Below are 12,903 nucleotides of genomic sequence, written 5' to 3'. Positions count from 1 at the left end.
CGCACCAGCTGCAAAGCCGGTCCCGGGTCCCCCGAAGCACCTTTGGACTCTCAGGCGACCGAGGCCCGCGCCTTCCGCCCGCCCGCGGCTGCCCCTGCCCAGGCTCCCGGCAGCCACGCCCGGCCTCGGCTGAGGCTGGATTTTATGGAAGGAGCCCGCGGTGATAATGAGCTGCCAGGGAGGACATTAATGTCACCCCGGCCCTGAGGTACAGGAGTGGCCAGGTCACCCCCGCGGTAATCACCCAAATGAAACGCCAGGCCCGTCTGAGCTCGTTCATCCGCGGGCAGGGGGGGAGGGGGCTGCTCGCCCAGCACAGGTGCTGCTGAGAAAGTGACAAACGGGGAGGGGGCAGGCACGAGACGCAGGGACAAGCAGTGTCCCCTGATCGCCCGCCTCCTCGGGCCCAGGAGAGGTGCCGGGTCAGGGATGCGGCAGGGGCTGGGGCTGGAGCCCGGCATGGGCGCAGCACCTGGCCCGGCCGGCCCGGTGACTGACGGCGCGGTCCCGCCGCCCGCCGCTGTCCTCCAGGACGCCACGTGCACCGATGCCAGAAACCCCGGCCAGGCAGGGAAGGCTGGGGTCCGGGAGCAAGGGACTCGCCCTGCAGCCCAAGGCGTTCCGGGACATGTACGCAGGCAGCACCTGCGGGCACCGACCCCAAATGCCACCGAAGGCTGGTCGTTTGAGGCTTTTCTGAAACGTTCGGGGCACCAACGAAGCAAGAAGTCCCACAGGGAAACAGGAACGATAAACACGCCCAGTCCAAGTGACCCTCCTGAGTCACGCGTCCCAGACAGGTGTGAGCCAGGCACCCGGGCACGCGCCGACACCTGGCTCCGGCATCTCCACCGACGCTTCACACCTGCGGCTCCGGAGTCCTGGGCCACCTCGGGGCCCCGGGCTGGCGGGGTCCTGACACCAGCCCTGTCACTGCAACAAGCAGAACCGCAAAGCCGCTTTCGCAACGCCCCCCGCCCCCAGGTCTGCGCTCTCGTCCAGTAAAAAACCAATTTATTTTACGTTCCATCCTGAGCGATGGGAGAAGCTAAATAATAATTTAGCATGCATAGGTAGACGTTTCTTCATATATATATAAATACAGCATACAAAAATAAAGACAGCGCAGTTCTGAGATTTCCAGCCGTTTGAACGCTCGTGACGTGCGTTCCCCCCTAAGATCCTTCAGCATAAAACGTTTTCCTCTCCCCGTCCTCGGCAGGATGGCGTTTCCAGAGCAGGTTTCAAGTTTCAGAGGTCGTTTAACACTGTCGGTTTCTGCCTCCCTGGAGCTGGCAGAGGGACGTCCCCAGCCTCCCCTGGGCGCGCTCGGCCCGGCTCCCAAGCGCTCCCGCAACGCCAGCCAAGACCAAACCCAAAGAACGGGAAGTCAACTTGGGGCCCGCTGGGTCCCCGTCTCGCTGTCCCTCGAAAAGCGGACGAGGCGCGGTGGCCCAAGGTGAGGCCCCCAGGTCCCCGCGGCCGGGGCGGGTGGCCCGGGAGGCGGCGGCCGGGCCTCGTCGCAGGCCAGCCGGGCCGCGGGGGCTCCTACTGGGGCGGGGGCTGGTGGCCGGGCCCGCCGGGCCGCGGGGACAGCGGGTCGTCCTCCGAGGAGCAGTCGGAGGCGGCGGCGGGGACGCTGGCGCCGTTGCTGTAGGGGAAATGGTCCTCGTGGTCGTCGTCCTCGTCCTCCTCGGGGTCACTGTCCCTCAAGTCCCGCAGGCGGCGTCCGCTGCCCTTGTCCCCGGCCGCGGGCGGCCCCAGCAGCTCCTCCTGGCCCTTGTCCTCGGCGCCGCCGCCCCTCTGCTTCTCGGCCTCCTGCGCCGCCTGTTCCTTGGCCTTTTTGCTGCGTTTCCATTTCATCCGCCGGTTCTGGAACCAGATCTTCACCTGCGGGCACAAGCGGCCGGGCGTGAGAAGGGCCCTGCTGTCGCCCGCCCCGCTGCCCCGCGCTGGCACGCTGGATGGGGGCCTCGCGGTCCTGTCCCCCCTCAGCCCTGCGCACAGGCCAACCACGGAGCTGGGCTGGGGGCCCCAGGGCAGCTCGGACTGCGCCCCCCGCTCCCCCGTGACGCTTCTACCCGCGGCCTCTCTGCCGAGGAAGGGCCAGGGCCACTGGGCATGTCCCCTCAAATCCTAGGATGTTCCCTCGCCTCTCTCTGGGACAAAACTTCCCGAATGGGGCCCGGGGAGCACCGTCCTCAGAATGGGGGCGGTCGCTCAATGCGGATGCTTGGGCCCCACCCAGGACCTACCGGATCAGAACCGCCAGGCGCCAGTACAAGAACGCCTGGCCTGCGGGGCGAACCCTGGCGAAGGTACTGATCTGCACCCGAGGGGTCAAGGGGCGCGGCTCCAGACGCCCAGGACAGCCCGAGGGCCGAGCGTGCAGAGGTGACAGTGTCCCCGGGAAGCCGGGGTGTGCCGGGGCGGTGGGGTGGCAGCGCACCTGGGTCTCGGTGAGCATGAGCGAGGTGGCCACCTCGAAGCGCTTGGGCCGCGACAGGTATTTGTTGAGCTTGAACTGGTGCTCCAGCTCGAGCAGCTGCTGGCTGGTGAAGGCCGTGCGCGGCCGGCGGCACTTTCCCAGGAGGCTGGACTGCGCCTGGGCTGGGGACGCGAGAGGGGCGTGAGGCCCGAGGCCCACCCTCGTCACACGCCCCGCGGAACAGGGGATGCGGACCGCCAAGGGAAGCCCGACTTTCTGTCTGGTACGGGGCCTGCCCTGCGTGTCCTCATCAGAGAGCGTCTGTCACCTGGACTCAGTCTCTCCACCTGGGCGAGGGTCGGCAGGGACAGGCTGGACCCAAAGGTGAGAGCCGGGAAAAGAGGCACCAAACCGCGTGCCCTCTCCTCGCTGCGCCTTTGCCAACTCTAGCCCCAATCCAGACAGGTCTGCTGGTGCAGGGTCCCACCTCGACCTCCTCACGACAGGAAAGGAGGCGCAGGAGGGAAAAGAGGAAGGGGAAGGAGGGAGGGAAAGGACCAGCTCGCAGCCTGAATTTGTGTATTCACGGGGACCCGCCCACATTTCAAGATTTTCCCTTGACAAGGGGCACAGCCCAGGGAGATTGGAAACCCTTTCAGGACAACTCCCATTACGCAAATTAAAGGCCGAGGCGTAGGCGGATCCGGCTTTTTGTGTGTTCCAGGAGGCCCGTCCGGCTTTATTTACATAATTTCGCACGGTTACATCACAGAGAATTTTATGACCTCAAAACGAGACTTCCCTTGATTTCCCAGGAGCCTGACAAGTGTCAGACAATAAAAGAAAGAAAGCAAAGGAAAGGAAAGAGGCCAGCCCCGGGGCGATGATCTCGGGCTCCCTGGGATGGGCAATTTGCTGTAGAGGGAGGCCCACGCCCCCCGCTTTAGTTAGACAAGGCCCTGAATTCCCAACTTGACAATACATTAGAACTTTAATTAAAACACTGGCTCCGAAGGGACCATTTGGGAAATGCCATCCAAGTAGCAGAGACAACCAATTAAAGGAAACCAAACAGGTTTTCCAGCGACCAGAGCGGAGGGCTTCTCGGAACACGTTCCACTGTCCTCGTCTGCACTGATTATTGCCCTGTAGGACTGTGGTGTTCAGATTCCTTCTCCCAGCTTAAAGCTGGCTGTGTTTTTAATTTGGCCACCTCTAGGTCAAGATTAGGAATCAGAGATGGGTGAGGTGTGTTGGCAAAGAGATCCCGCTTTAACCGATTATCTGAGTGACCTAGGGCTGCACAAAGCCCCCAAAGCACTGAGATGGCTGGGGGACCCAGTGCCCTAGGAGACCCATGTGGAGACCCCTGCCTCTGGACCCAGCAGCCCCCCTCACAGAGTGACTTGTTGGGCTCTGCAGCCAGGCAGCCAGGCCCGGAAAGGTGCCCTGGGTTTGGCAGATGGATCAGCAGACTCGGAAATGTGTGAAGCTGCAGCCCCTAAACCAAGAGGTGTGGGGAGCGTCCCTCTGCTCTGCAGGACGTCAGAGGGGGCTGCCTCTCCAGCAGAAAGGACGGGTGGCCGTTAGGCCTTGTTGGAACAGAGCTGGGAAAGGCCTGGGGTGGCTGTGGGCAAACAGTGCACACGCTGGATTTTCTCACCTGCTTGTGACTTCTCCAGCCCTCTGGGGTCCTAGCTTTTCTCTGTTTAGTCACAACCACAGCTTCTAGCAGAGGCATCCGAATTCTGGCAAGTGTTTATTTCTGCTTTCTTTTTCGCTTTTTCCCCTCCCAGTGCCTGCATCTCCCCAGTCTAAACAAATCCACTCAGACGGAAACAATGGGGTCCCTTTGTTTGGGCGTCTGCGGCTGGAAGCATAAAGCCCCATATATGTCTTCTGTTCTGGCCTGACTCGAAGGTAGCCCACCCCGGTGGGGCGAGCCAGCGGCAGAGCCGGAGCCCCAGGGCGCCAGGCCCGTGCGTCCGCGAGATCTCGGAACGCCTGAGCGGGAGGCCTCCCGCGCGGTGTCCGCCTGGGTGGCCAGGCAGCCGCCGCGGCGCAGAGGCTCTCAGTGGAGGGTGGCCGGGCCTCCCTCGCTCCCACCTTGGGGACGGGTTTGCTACCCTGCTGGGTGCCCCTTACTCCCAGGTAGGCACCTACTGCTTAAAGTCCCTGCCCCGCGCGGTTCAAGCCGGGCCATCGGCCTCTTGAACGTCGCACCCCGGCCCCGGCGCCCTTCCAGGGGAGGGTGGCGCCTGGCACGGGCCGGGGAAGCCCGTTTCTTTCCGTTCGCTGCTCCTGGATCCCGGGGGTCTCTCTAGAGCCCAGGACGAGGGACCCAGGCCAAGTTCGTTTCCCTGGTGACAAGCGCCTGGCTTCGGGACCCCCATTCCCAGGCCTGCCTAGCGCAGGGCTCTCTTCGGCCGGCCTCCCCGGCCACTTCCTTGTCCTCTAGCCTCCAGGTTAATCATTAGGTTTCAGTCCCCGCTTCCAGCTGCTCCTTGCCGTTAAGAGAGCAGAGGCAAGGCCCAGCGAGGCCATTTTAATGATTCGCTGCCGGTGCCGCCCCGCCAGCCGGCGCGCGTCCCCGCGGGCCCCGGGCAGAGCCGAGGCGGCTTCGGGCGCTGCCGTCGCTCAGGGGCGCAGGAGGACGCGCGAGAGCTCGGCCGCCCTCCCCGCCGCGGCCCGGCCGCGCGGTACTCACAGTTGAAGTCGGGCATCTTGGGCAGGATCATGCCCGCGGTGGACGCGCGCAGCCACTGGTCCAGCTGGAAGGTGCCGGCGCCCAGCTTGATGGGGTCGGCGGGGTGCGCGGCGTGCGCGCCCTGCACCTGCGGGTACGCGTAGGACAGCGCCGGGTGCTGTCCGGCCAGCGCCGCCGCCGCCGCCGAGTAGCCGTACACCGGGTGGCCGTAGAGCGCCGCCTGCGCCGGGAGGCCCGCGCCGCCCTGGGCGCCCCCCGGGTGCAGCCCCAGCGCCAGGCCCCCCGCGGCGGCGGCGGCGGCGGCAGCGGCGGCGGCGGCGGTGGCGCCGGGGTGCGCGTGGTGGTGGGACCCCCCCGGCCCGCCGCCGCCGCCGCCGCCGCCGCCCGCGCCCAGGAAGCCGGGCTTGGGCAGCAGAGCGCAGTGCGCGGCCAGCAGGCGCGGCGGCGACGGGCTCTCGGCTCGCAGGCGGTCCGCGGGCGCCGTGGGCGGCTCCGAGGTCGCGGGGCTGCAGCTGCCACTCGTCCCGCTGCTCGCCCCGCCGCCGCCGGGGCCAGATGCGGCGGCCGCGAGCGACGTGACCAAGGCCAGCGGCGCGCTCTGCGCCGAGGCGGCTCGCGGGGGGTCCACGGCCAGCAGGGCGTCGATGCGGAAATTTTTGGATTTTTCCATCGGCTCTTTAGGGGCCGGCGATCAGGACCAGGCGGGGGCGACGCGACCGTGTGCGGGTTCGCGGAGTCTGTGAGTGGCGGTGGCGAGCCCCGGGGCTGGGGATTGGTATTGTGATTATTTGCCAATAACCAAAGTCGCCGCCGCAAACTCAGCCCAGGGCGACCAGGGTCCGCCGCGTCCTCCTGCGGCCCCGCCCCGGGCCGCGCTCACACTGTCGCACACGCTCCCACGCGAGCGCTCCCGTGCGTCTGGCCGGGCAGCCCCGCGCTGTGCGCTCCAGCCTCAGGCCACCGCGCCGAGGCCGCTGGCGCCTTGGAGCGGACCCGCGCCCCTCCACGCACTTGAAGCTCAGCGCGGCCTCCGATTGGCGCGCACGCCGGGGGCTCCAGGAGGAGCGCGGGCCCTGCCATTGGCCGAGGGGTGCACCTGTCATCGTCCCGGCCGCCCGCCGCCCCGCCCCCGCTCCGCCAGGTCCTAAACAGCTCGGCGTGTCGGGCCGTGAAGGCCCGGCGGGGACAGCGACACGAGTTGGAAGGCTTGGAGGCTCAGCTTAGGTCTCTGCCCTGCCCTCGCGTGAAGGCTGAGCGCGGCGGCGGCGGGCGCTGGCCACCGCGGGTCTCCGCCAGCTCCCCGCGGTCACCCTAGCGCGGCTCCCGAGACGCCTTGTCCAGCTCTGAGCTCGCGTCTCCTGGAGCCAGCAGTGCGCCTCCTCTGCCGCCTCCTCGTCGACTCTTGGGTTTCTCCACTTGTGCCTCGAGAGCCCGGAGTGCCCACGTGGTGCCCAGATCTGGCCGCTCTGCAAGTGACCTCGGCACGCTGAAGACTGTTCCGTTTCCAAAAGCCCTCCCTGCTCCTGGGTCTGCAGGGCGCAGCAGGGGCGGTTTGTGACCCTGGGGCCAACCCTCTGCAGGTCGAGCCTTCTTATCTCCTCTGGGAAGTCCCTGTGTTTCGGGTGTGTGTGGGGCGTGTGTGCGTGAGTGTCGCGTGAGCGTGAGTTTTGCTTCCACAAATCCTCGCTGGGAGCCCCCTCCCGGGTCAAGGCGGAGAGGGCAGCGTCTGTGCGCGCCCAGCCTGAGGGACCCACGTGAGACTCACCCACGTGCCATCGAGCGGGTCCTTGATGACAAAGCTCTTCCTCTCTGCCGAGGGATGCCCATGGGCATGCAGGATTTGGGGCCCTCCCGCCTTGGCTCCGGAAAGCCCTCCGGGACTGAGAGTCACCCCGAGTCTGAGCCACTCTGAGCCACTCTGAGCCCGGCCAGCCACAGGCAGGGAGGAAGGGAAATGTCCTCTGTCTCTCTCCTCCCACCAGCAGCAGCCTGCAAAATGTGGACGAAAGGGCTTCCCGGGACCCAGCGAGGTAGTGGAGTGAGAATCTGGACTTCACCCCCACCCCCATACACACACTTCAAATATTTACAGTAAAAGCACTTCCAAGGGCTTTTTTGAAGCCAAAAGAATCAACAAGCAGGTGGGGAAGTCAAGCAGCCACCAACACCAGGCTTTGTCAATGGCTCCATTAGACCAGTTATCTTCCCCAAACAGGCTGAGGATGAGGAAGGGGTTTCAGGTTTATGGGGCCATGACTTCCTATGCAGGTGAGAGGTGAATAAAGCACAGGAAGGGAGCTGTGGGAGGGAAGAGGACTGGAGAGACAATCGGTGCCAAGTACACTTTAAAATTAGCAGGCGGGTTGCTCCAAGAGAGATTTTTTTTTTTTTTAAGGTAAATATAGGAACCATGCAGTTCCTCTTCAAAAGGCTTTTTACCCAGGTGAGAGTTGATCACAGGGATTTTGCTGCACAGGCAGTGTTTCTTTTTCCCTACAGCACAGGGTGGTTCTGAATACACAGTACTGGCTGGAGGGTTAGGGGAACAGCAGTGGTTAAGCAACAGCAGTTTGGAGTAAATGCCACATAGCTTTGCAAAAGTCAGGAACTAGTAAAGAGAAGTGACAGTGTTTACATGGAGTTTGTCTTGCCTTGAGATGATATCTCCTTGGGGTGACAAAAATGCAGTCCTGCCCCTAAGTGGGGAGAGGGGAACACACATTTCTTGAACACCTACTATGTGCCACGAGCTTTCCGGAATTATCTTCCTTAACCTTCATGGTGACACTAGAAGGAGGATTTTTATCATCTCCACTTTCTGCAGTACAGGTTCAAAGAGTTTGAGACTGGTCCCAAGTGGGCAGTTGAGCCTCTGCTGGGATGTGGACCAGGTGTGACTGCAGGGGCCACGCAGTTCCCACCCTGCTGCCCTGTTTCCCGGTGCCATCTGTTCGCTTTGGAGAAGAAAGGCTAATGTAGGAGACCCCGGCTCCTGAGCAGGAAGCCCTGTGAGGGGGACTGAGGGCCCCTTGGTGGCCCTTCCTCCTACCCAGAGCAGACGGAGCAGTCTCATGTGCTCCTGCAGGGACCTGGCTCTCGGGCTGACCTGCCCTGCCTTCACCTCCAGCTGCTGGGGGTGGGTTGGTCTCTGGGGGAGGGAATGGCTGCAAGAGACATTTCCCAAGACATCCTGGAGAACCTGCCGTTCTTCTCTCAGACCTCAGGCCATTGCTAGGAGTATTTTAGTTCGTGACAGGTGTATGCTCAGCACTCAGTAACATCACTCCATCTTTCTCAACAAAATCATCCTGATTTATTTTCTTTTATAACTCCCAGAGGTATTCATTTTAACTCTTTTTGTTCTGCAGTAACCATGCTCCAAAACCCCCGCCCCACCCCCATGCTCCTACTCTGCCTGGGACTGCCTGAGAGCATCTCCCTGAAAGCACGACAGGACAACAACGAATGTGCGAATCTGGCCTGAGCAGGTCTTTTGGATGTACCCGCCTTACCACCTGTGGGGCTGAGCAAGGCCTTCCGAAGAGGGCTCCTGGCTGCCCCTCTCGCTGCAGTGCGACCTCGGGGTCGAAGTGCCTTATCTTGATGGATTCCTTTCTTTGTCTCGAAAAGCAGGGCATGGACCAAAGGACTCTAAGGTGCTAAAGGCCTTTAAAATGATCATGTATTCTATTTACACTTAAGAATAAGGTAATGGAGAGAGGCGGTGTCGCGGGGAGAGAGACGGAGCTGTGTGAGAAGTGTGGGATCTTTGTGTGGTTTGCGACCTGGGAAGCGGAGCAGCTGGGTCTCCTCCTGCCCCGGTCTCTGTACTGAGCACGCCAGCTTGCTCAGGGCAGGCCGGAGCTGGGCTTGGGTCTTGGGCAGGGCCGCAATGGCACATCAAAGGTCTGCTCCAGCAGCACCCCCAACCCCAGGCCTCTGGGTACCTCCTCTCTCAAGCGGCCCCAGGGCCAGAAGCCAACCGTGGGAGAGCAGGGACAACTGTCCGTTCCCCAGGAAAGCAGGGAAGGCCTCGTGGCCTTTAAGCGGCTGGCTCCCCGCGCCCCCAGCCCGCCGCACCGCTGCTGTGTCTGCGCGGGGCTCGCGGGACCCTAGAAAGGAGGCTGCTGACTCGCACAATTACCAGCGAAGACGCTTTTGTAATCTCGCCTATTTCCATCTGGAATTACACGTGAAGCTGGGAACTGAGGATTTGGAGATAAAGTCTTTATATTCACACACTTACAAGAGGAAAGGCAGGCGCCGTTCATTCATCATTTATACACCGCTTTCCTCCGTGTGAAATGCGGCAGGTACAACAGTCGTTAACATAAAGGCGACCCTGGAGAGACGCCGGGTGGCTGAAAGACAGGGTGGCAGACTTTTCCCTGGGGTACCCCTCTGTATGCCGCCCACTTTCACCTGAGCTGGAGGGTTTCCAGAACCGAACCCCAGGGCCAACAGGCAGGAGCTCCCCTCAGAGGACGCCGCCCACCTGGCCTGGCCTGCTGAGACCGTGCACTCAGCTCCACTGTGATTTAACCGTGGCAAGTTTCCCTTCAGGAAACTGAGGCATGAGGGTGCTGTGGAACCAGCCAGAGGTCAGGACCTGAGCACGTGGTGGCGATGGGACGTGCCCTAGCCTGGGGGGGTCAGGGGGAATGCTGCGACCTCCTTCCGGGCCCTCAGCTCCTGGAGCCGCCCTGGGGACGCGCGCGGGCGCAGGGGAGGGCCTGGGTCACCGGAAGGCAAGCGCGAGGTGGGGGTGGGGACCTGCTCAGATGCCTCCTCCCACGCCGGCCCCTGCAGCGCCCCAAGGGCCAACGGGATCAAGTCGTTAGCGCCGCCCTTTGATCTGCTGACCTTTCTGACCCCGGAGCTAGGTCTTTAAAGGGGTCTGGAAAGGGTGGTAGTCGAGGTAGCGACCCCGAAGACCCACCGCTCAGATCCGAGGTGCGGGCCACATGTGCCCATGCTTGGTGCCTTTTCTCTGTCGTCCCTGCTTCTCGGCCATCCCTGTGCACCTGGATTCGTGTCACTCTTTCAGAGGCCTCAGTCACCCCTGACCCTACCTGCGTGGCCAGCACCTTGGGGACTGAGCTAGAGCTGAGCCCAGGCTGTCTTGGTGTCACATCTGTCTCCTCCACAGGCTCCAGCCCTAGCTGCAAACAACCAGCAGAAACTGGGGCTTGGTAAGAGGTTAGGGAGATGCTGCAGGATATAAATATGTAAAACTCCACCAACCCACGGGCCTTCTATTTTTGGAAATTTCCTCCAGGTACAAAAATATCTGCTTTATGCCCAGACCTTGGGCAGCTTCCCATCTTCCCTGGATGGAAGGGCAAGGAGAGGCCTGGCAGCCCAGGGCCTGCAGCTGGCCCCCAGGTTTCTTCTGACCCAGGGAACCAAAAGTGCTTCCAACCTCTTCTGTCACAAGAATTCAAAGCTCCCGAGTCATAAAGAGAAACAAACCCAGGAGGGGGAAGGGAGGCTCATGTGAGCCCCTTTAATCCTGTTGGGGAACAACGACGCTTGACAGAAATGAAAGACTTGTTTGCTGCAGGATTTTTATTCCATCTTATTTTACGTTATTGCAGGTTCAGGCAGGGTCCTTTATTTCATACTACTGTCAGGAACAAGGTACACGCATGCAGTGGCTTTCTCAGAATGCTGTGACTTGTACCTCCCCCTCCAAGTACACACTAGCGTCTGGTCTGCAGTGCTCATGAGTCTTGCACAGAGGGGTTTATATTTTAAGACCAGGAGCAACGCATGCACGCTTTAGAGGGCCCAGCCTCCAGTCTCCCATACAAAGTATGTTTAGTGATGGATGGCTCGCTTTCCAAAGCCTCCGCGTGGCTGTTCACGTAGCACTCGCCCAAGGCTCCAGGCACACCTTTCTAACCCACCTGTCCAGCTGCCCCAGCAGGAGGAGGAGAGGGTCTCATTGCTGGCCACTCTATGACCCAGGAAACAACACCCACAAATGCAGGCAAACAGCACAACGTGAGTTACAAAAGGCTGGTGTCCACCCCAGCCTGGACGGTGACTACTGACCTACAGGCTGCTGGGGCTGGGGGCAAAACACACAGAAACAGATGTTGCTTGGGGATATCTTAATGCTCCAGTGCGTGAATTTTTTAGTGCATTCTGACTCGAAATTATGGCCGAATAGTACACGCTAATGTCCAAATCCGTGTTAGATAATGGCAGGAAGTCTTAGCTAATTGGTCTATTCACTAGTTGCTGAGGTGGCAGAAGCTGTGGCCGATGGCGGCTGGGGGGAGAGGGAGAGAGAGAGAGACACTGGCCCTCCTCCCACACTGCTTCCCAGAGCTGTGGGGGTGGGGGTGGGGTGGGGGTGGGGTGGGGGTGGCTCTGCAGGATGGCAAATGGCATCTACAGTCAAGTTTACCTCTTTCAATCCTGTCCAAGCCTCTTCCCACAGGTGCATACAGTCAAGGCCCAAAGAGGGACCCTCGAAGTACCCATGAGATCCTAGTCTTGGGGTGGGCATGGGGACTTGGCCGGCTTGCCCCAGACACTCTTCCCAGTCTCTGCCTTTCTTAGGGCTACTTTCTCTACCCCACCTCATACCCCCCCATCCATGTTTTCTAACTAGGGTTGTGGGGAGGTGGGCTCTGGAGGGCAGAAGAAAGCTAGTCTGTCAAAAACCTACTGCCCACCCCACCATGTGGACTGGGAATATTTTACCCAAGAGGCATGTGAGGCCTTGAGAGACCAACATCACACGCTTAGTAAGTGTGTGTTGACTCACGGCTCCCAAGCCCTTAGTGCACCCACCCCAGCCGGGTCCCCCGAGGCTGGCTGCACTTCATCCAGTACTCACAGCACTCCTGCCAAAACATACCCCGCCTCCACCTTGCAGTTGGGCAAACAGCTCTGAGCAGCCAAGACACTGTGCTCAGGAACCTCAGTAAAAAGTCGCACCAGCCTCCCACTTCAAGTCCTGTAGGCCGGGCTTTAGTCCCAAACCTGGGCCGATCCCGCTAGTTATTACATTATTGTCTCTATAGCATGATTCTAACTTTTTTTCCCACTTGACCTTTGACAGGGCTTGGCTCTGACCTGTGGGACATAACTGCAGCGGGTGTCCTGCCTGCAGCTGGGACGCGCTCTGGGTTCCTTCCTCCCAACACGCAGGCGGGCTGGGTCTTTCCTCCCCTCTGCAGTTTCTGCAGAGGCCAGGCGGGAGGAGACAGACCACCGAGCCCCTCCTCCACCCTCCCCGAAATCCCCAGGGCTCTGTGCTGCGGGCAAGATAATTTGGCTAATGAACTCGTTAAAGGGCCCCTGGTGACCCGCCCAGGCCTCCCCTTGGCCCATCTGGGAAATTCCATTGAAAGGCGGAGAGCTCCACAGCCCCGCCGCCGCCGTCTGTCGCTGCTGGAGGCGCGAACCTGGTGACTGGGCCCCGTTACATTAAAATAATTACCCAGCGGAACAGGTGGCCCACTCCGGGAGCCCAGCAGCATCTGGGCCCCAGAGCCACCGCTGCGGGGGGAAGAGAGCAGCCCGCCCAGGGGAGCGAAGGTCGGGCCCGCTGACCGGGAGCCGGGGAGGAAGGAAAGGGGCCTTCCTGGGGGGTTGACGATGCCAGGGCACGAAGGACAGGGAGGGGAGGCCACCGCCTCCAGGTGCGGGTGAGCGCGGCCGGCTCAGCGCTTGGGCCGCACCTGGCCACCTGCACTGCCACGCGATCTCGGGGGACCAGGGTGACAGGGCGCAGCCTCGAACTCACACCCAG

General features: G+C 61.8%; 1 protein-coding gene across 1 annotated transcript; it reads right to left on the bottom strand.

Moving 5' to 3' along the window:
- Positions 1 to 1,548: 1,548 nt before the first annotated feature.
- MNX1 (motor neuron and pancreas homeobox 1) lies at positions 1,549 to 5,805 on the bottom strand. Its single transcript, XM_063098544.1, has 3 exons — positions 5,136 to 5,805; positions 2,450 to 2,610; positions 1,549 to 1,890 (listed from the first exon to the last, which is right to left on the bottom strand). The coding sequence occupies exons 1-3, from the start codon at positions 5,803 to 5,805 to the stop codon at positions 1,549 to 1,551; spliced, it is 1,173 nt and encodes a 390-aa protein (XP_062954614.1).
- Positions 5,806 to 12,903: the final 7,098 nt, after the last annotated feature.

This window comes from Cynocephalus volans, chromosome 6, assembly GCF_027409185.1.
Source record: "Cynocephalus volans isolate mCynVol1 chromosome 6, mCynVol1.pri, whole genome shotgun sequence".
NCBI lineage: Eukaryota > Metazoa > Chordata > Mammalia > Dermoptera > Cynocephalidae > Cynocephalus > Cynocephalus volans.
The sequence above is the reverse complement of the archived record's forward strand: the minus strand, read 5'-3'. Positions and strand labels throughout refer to the sequence as shown.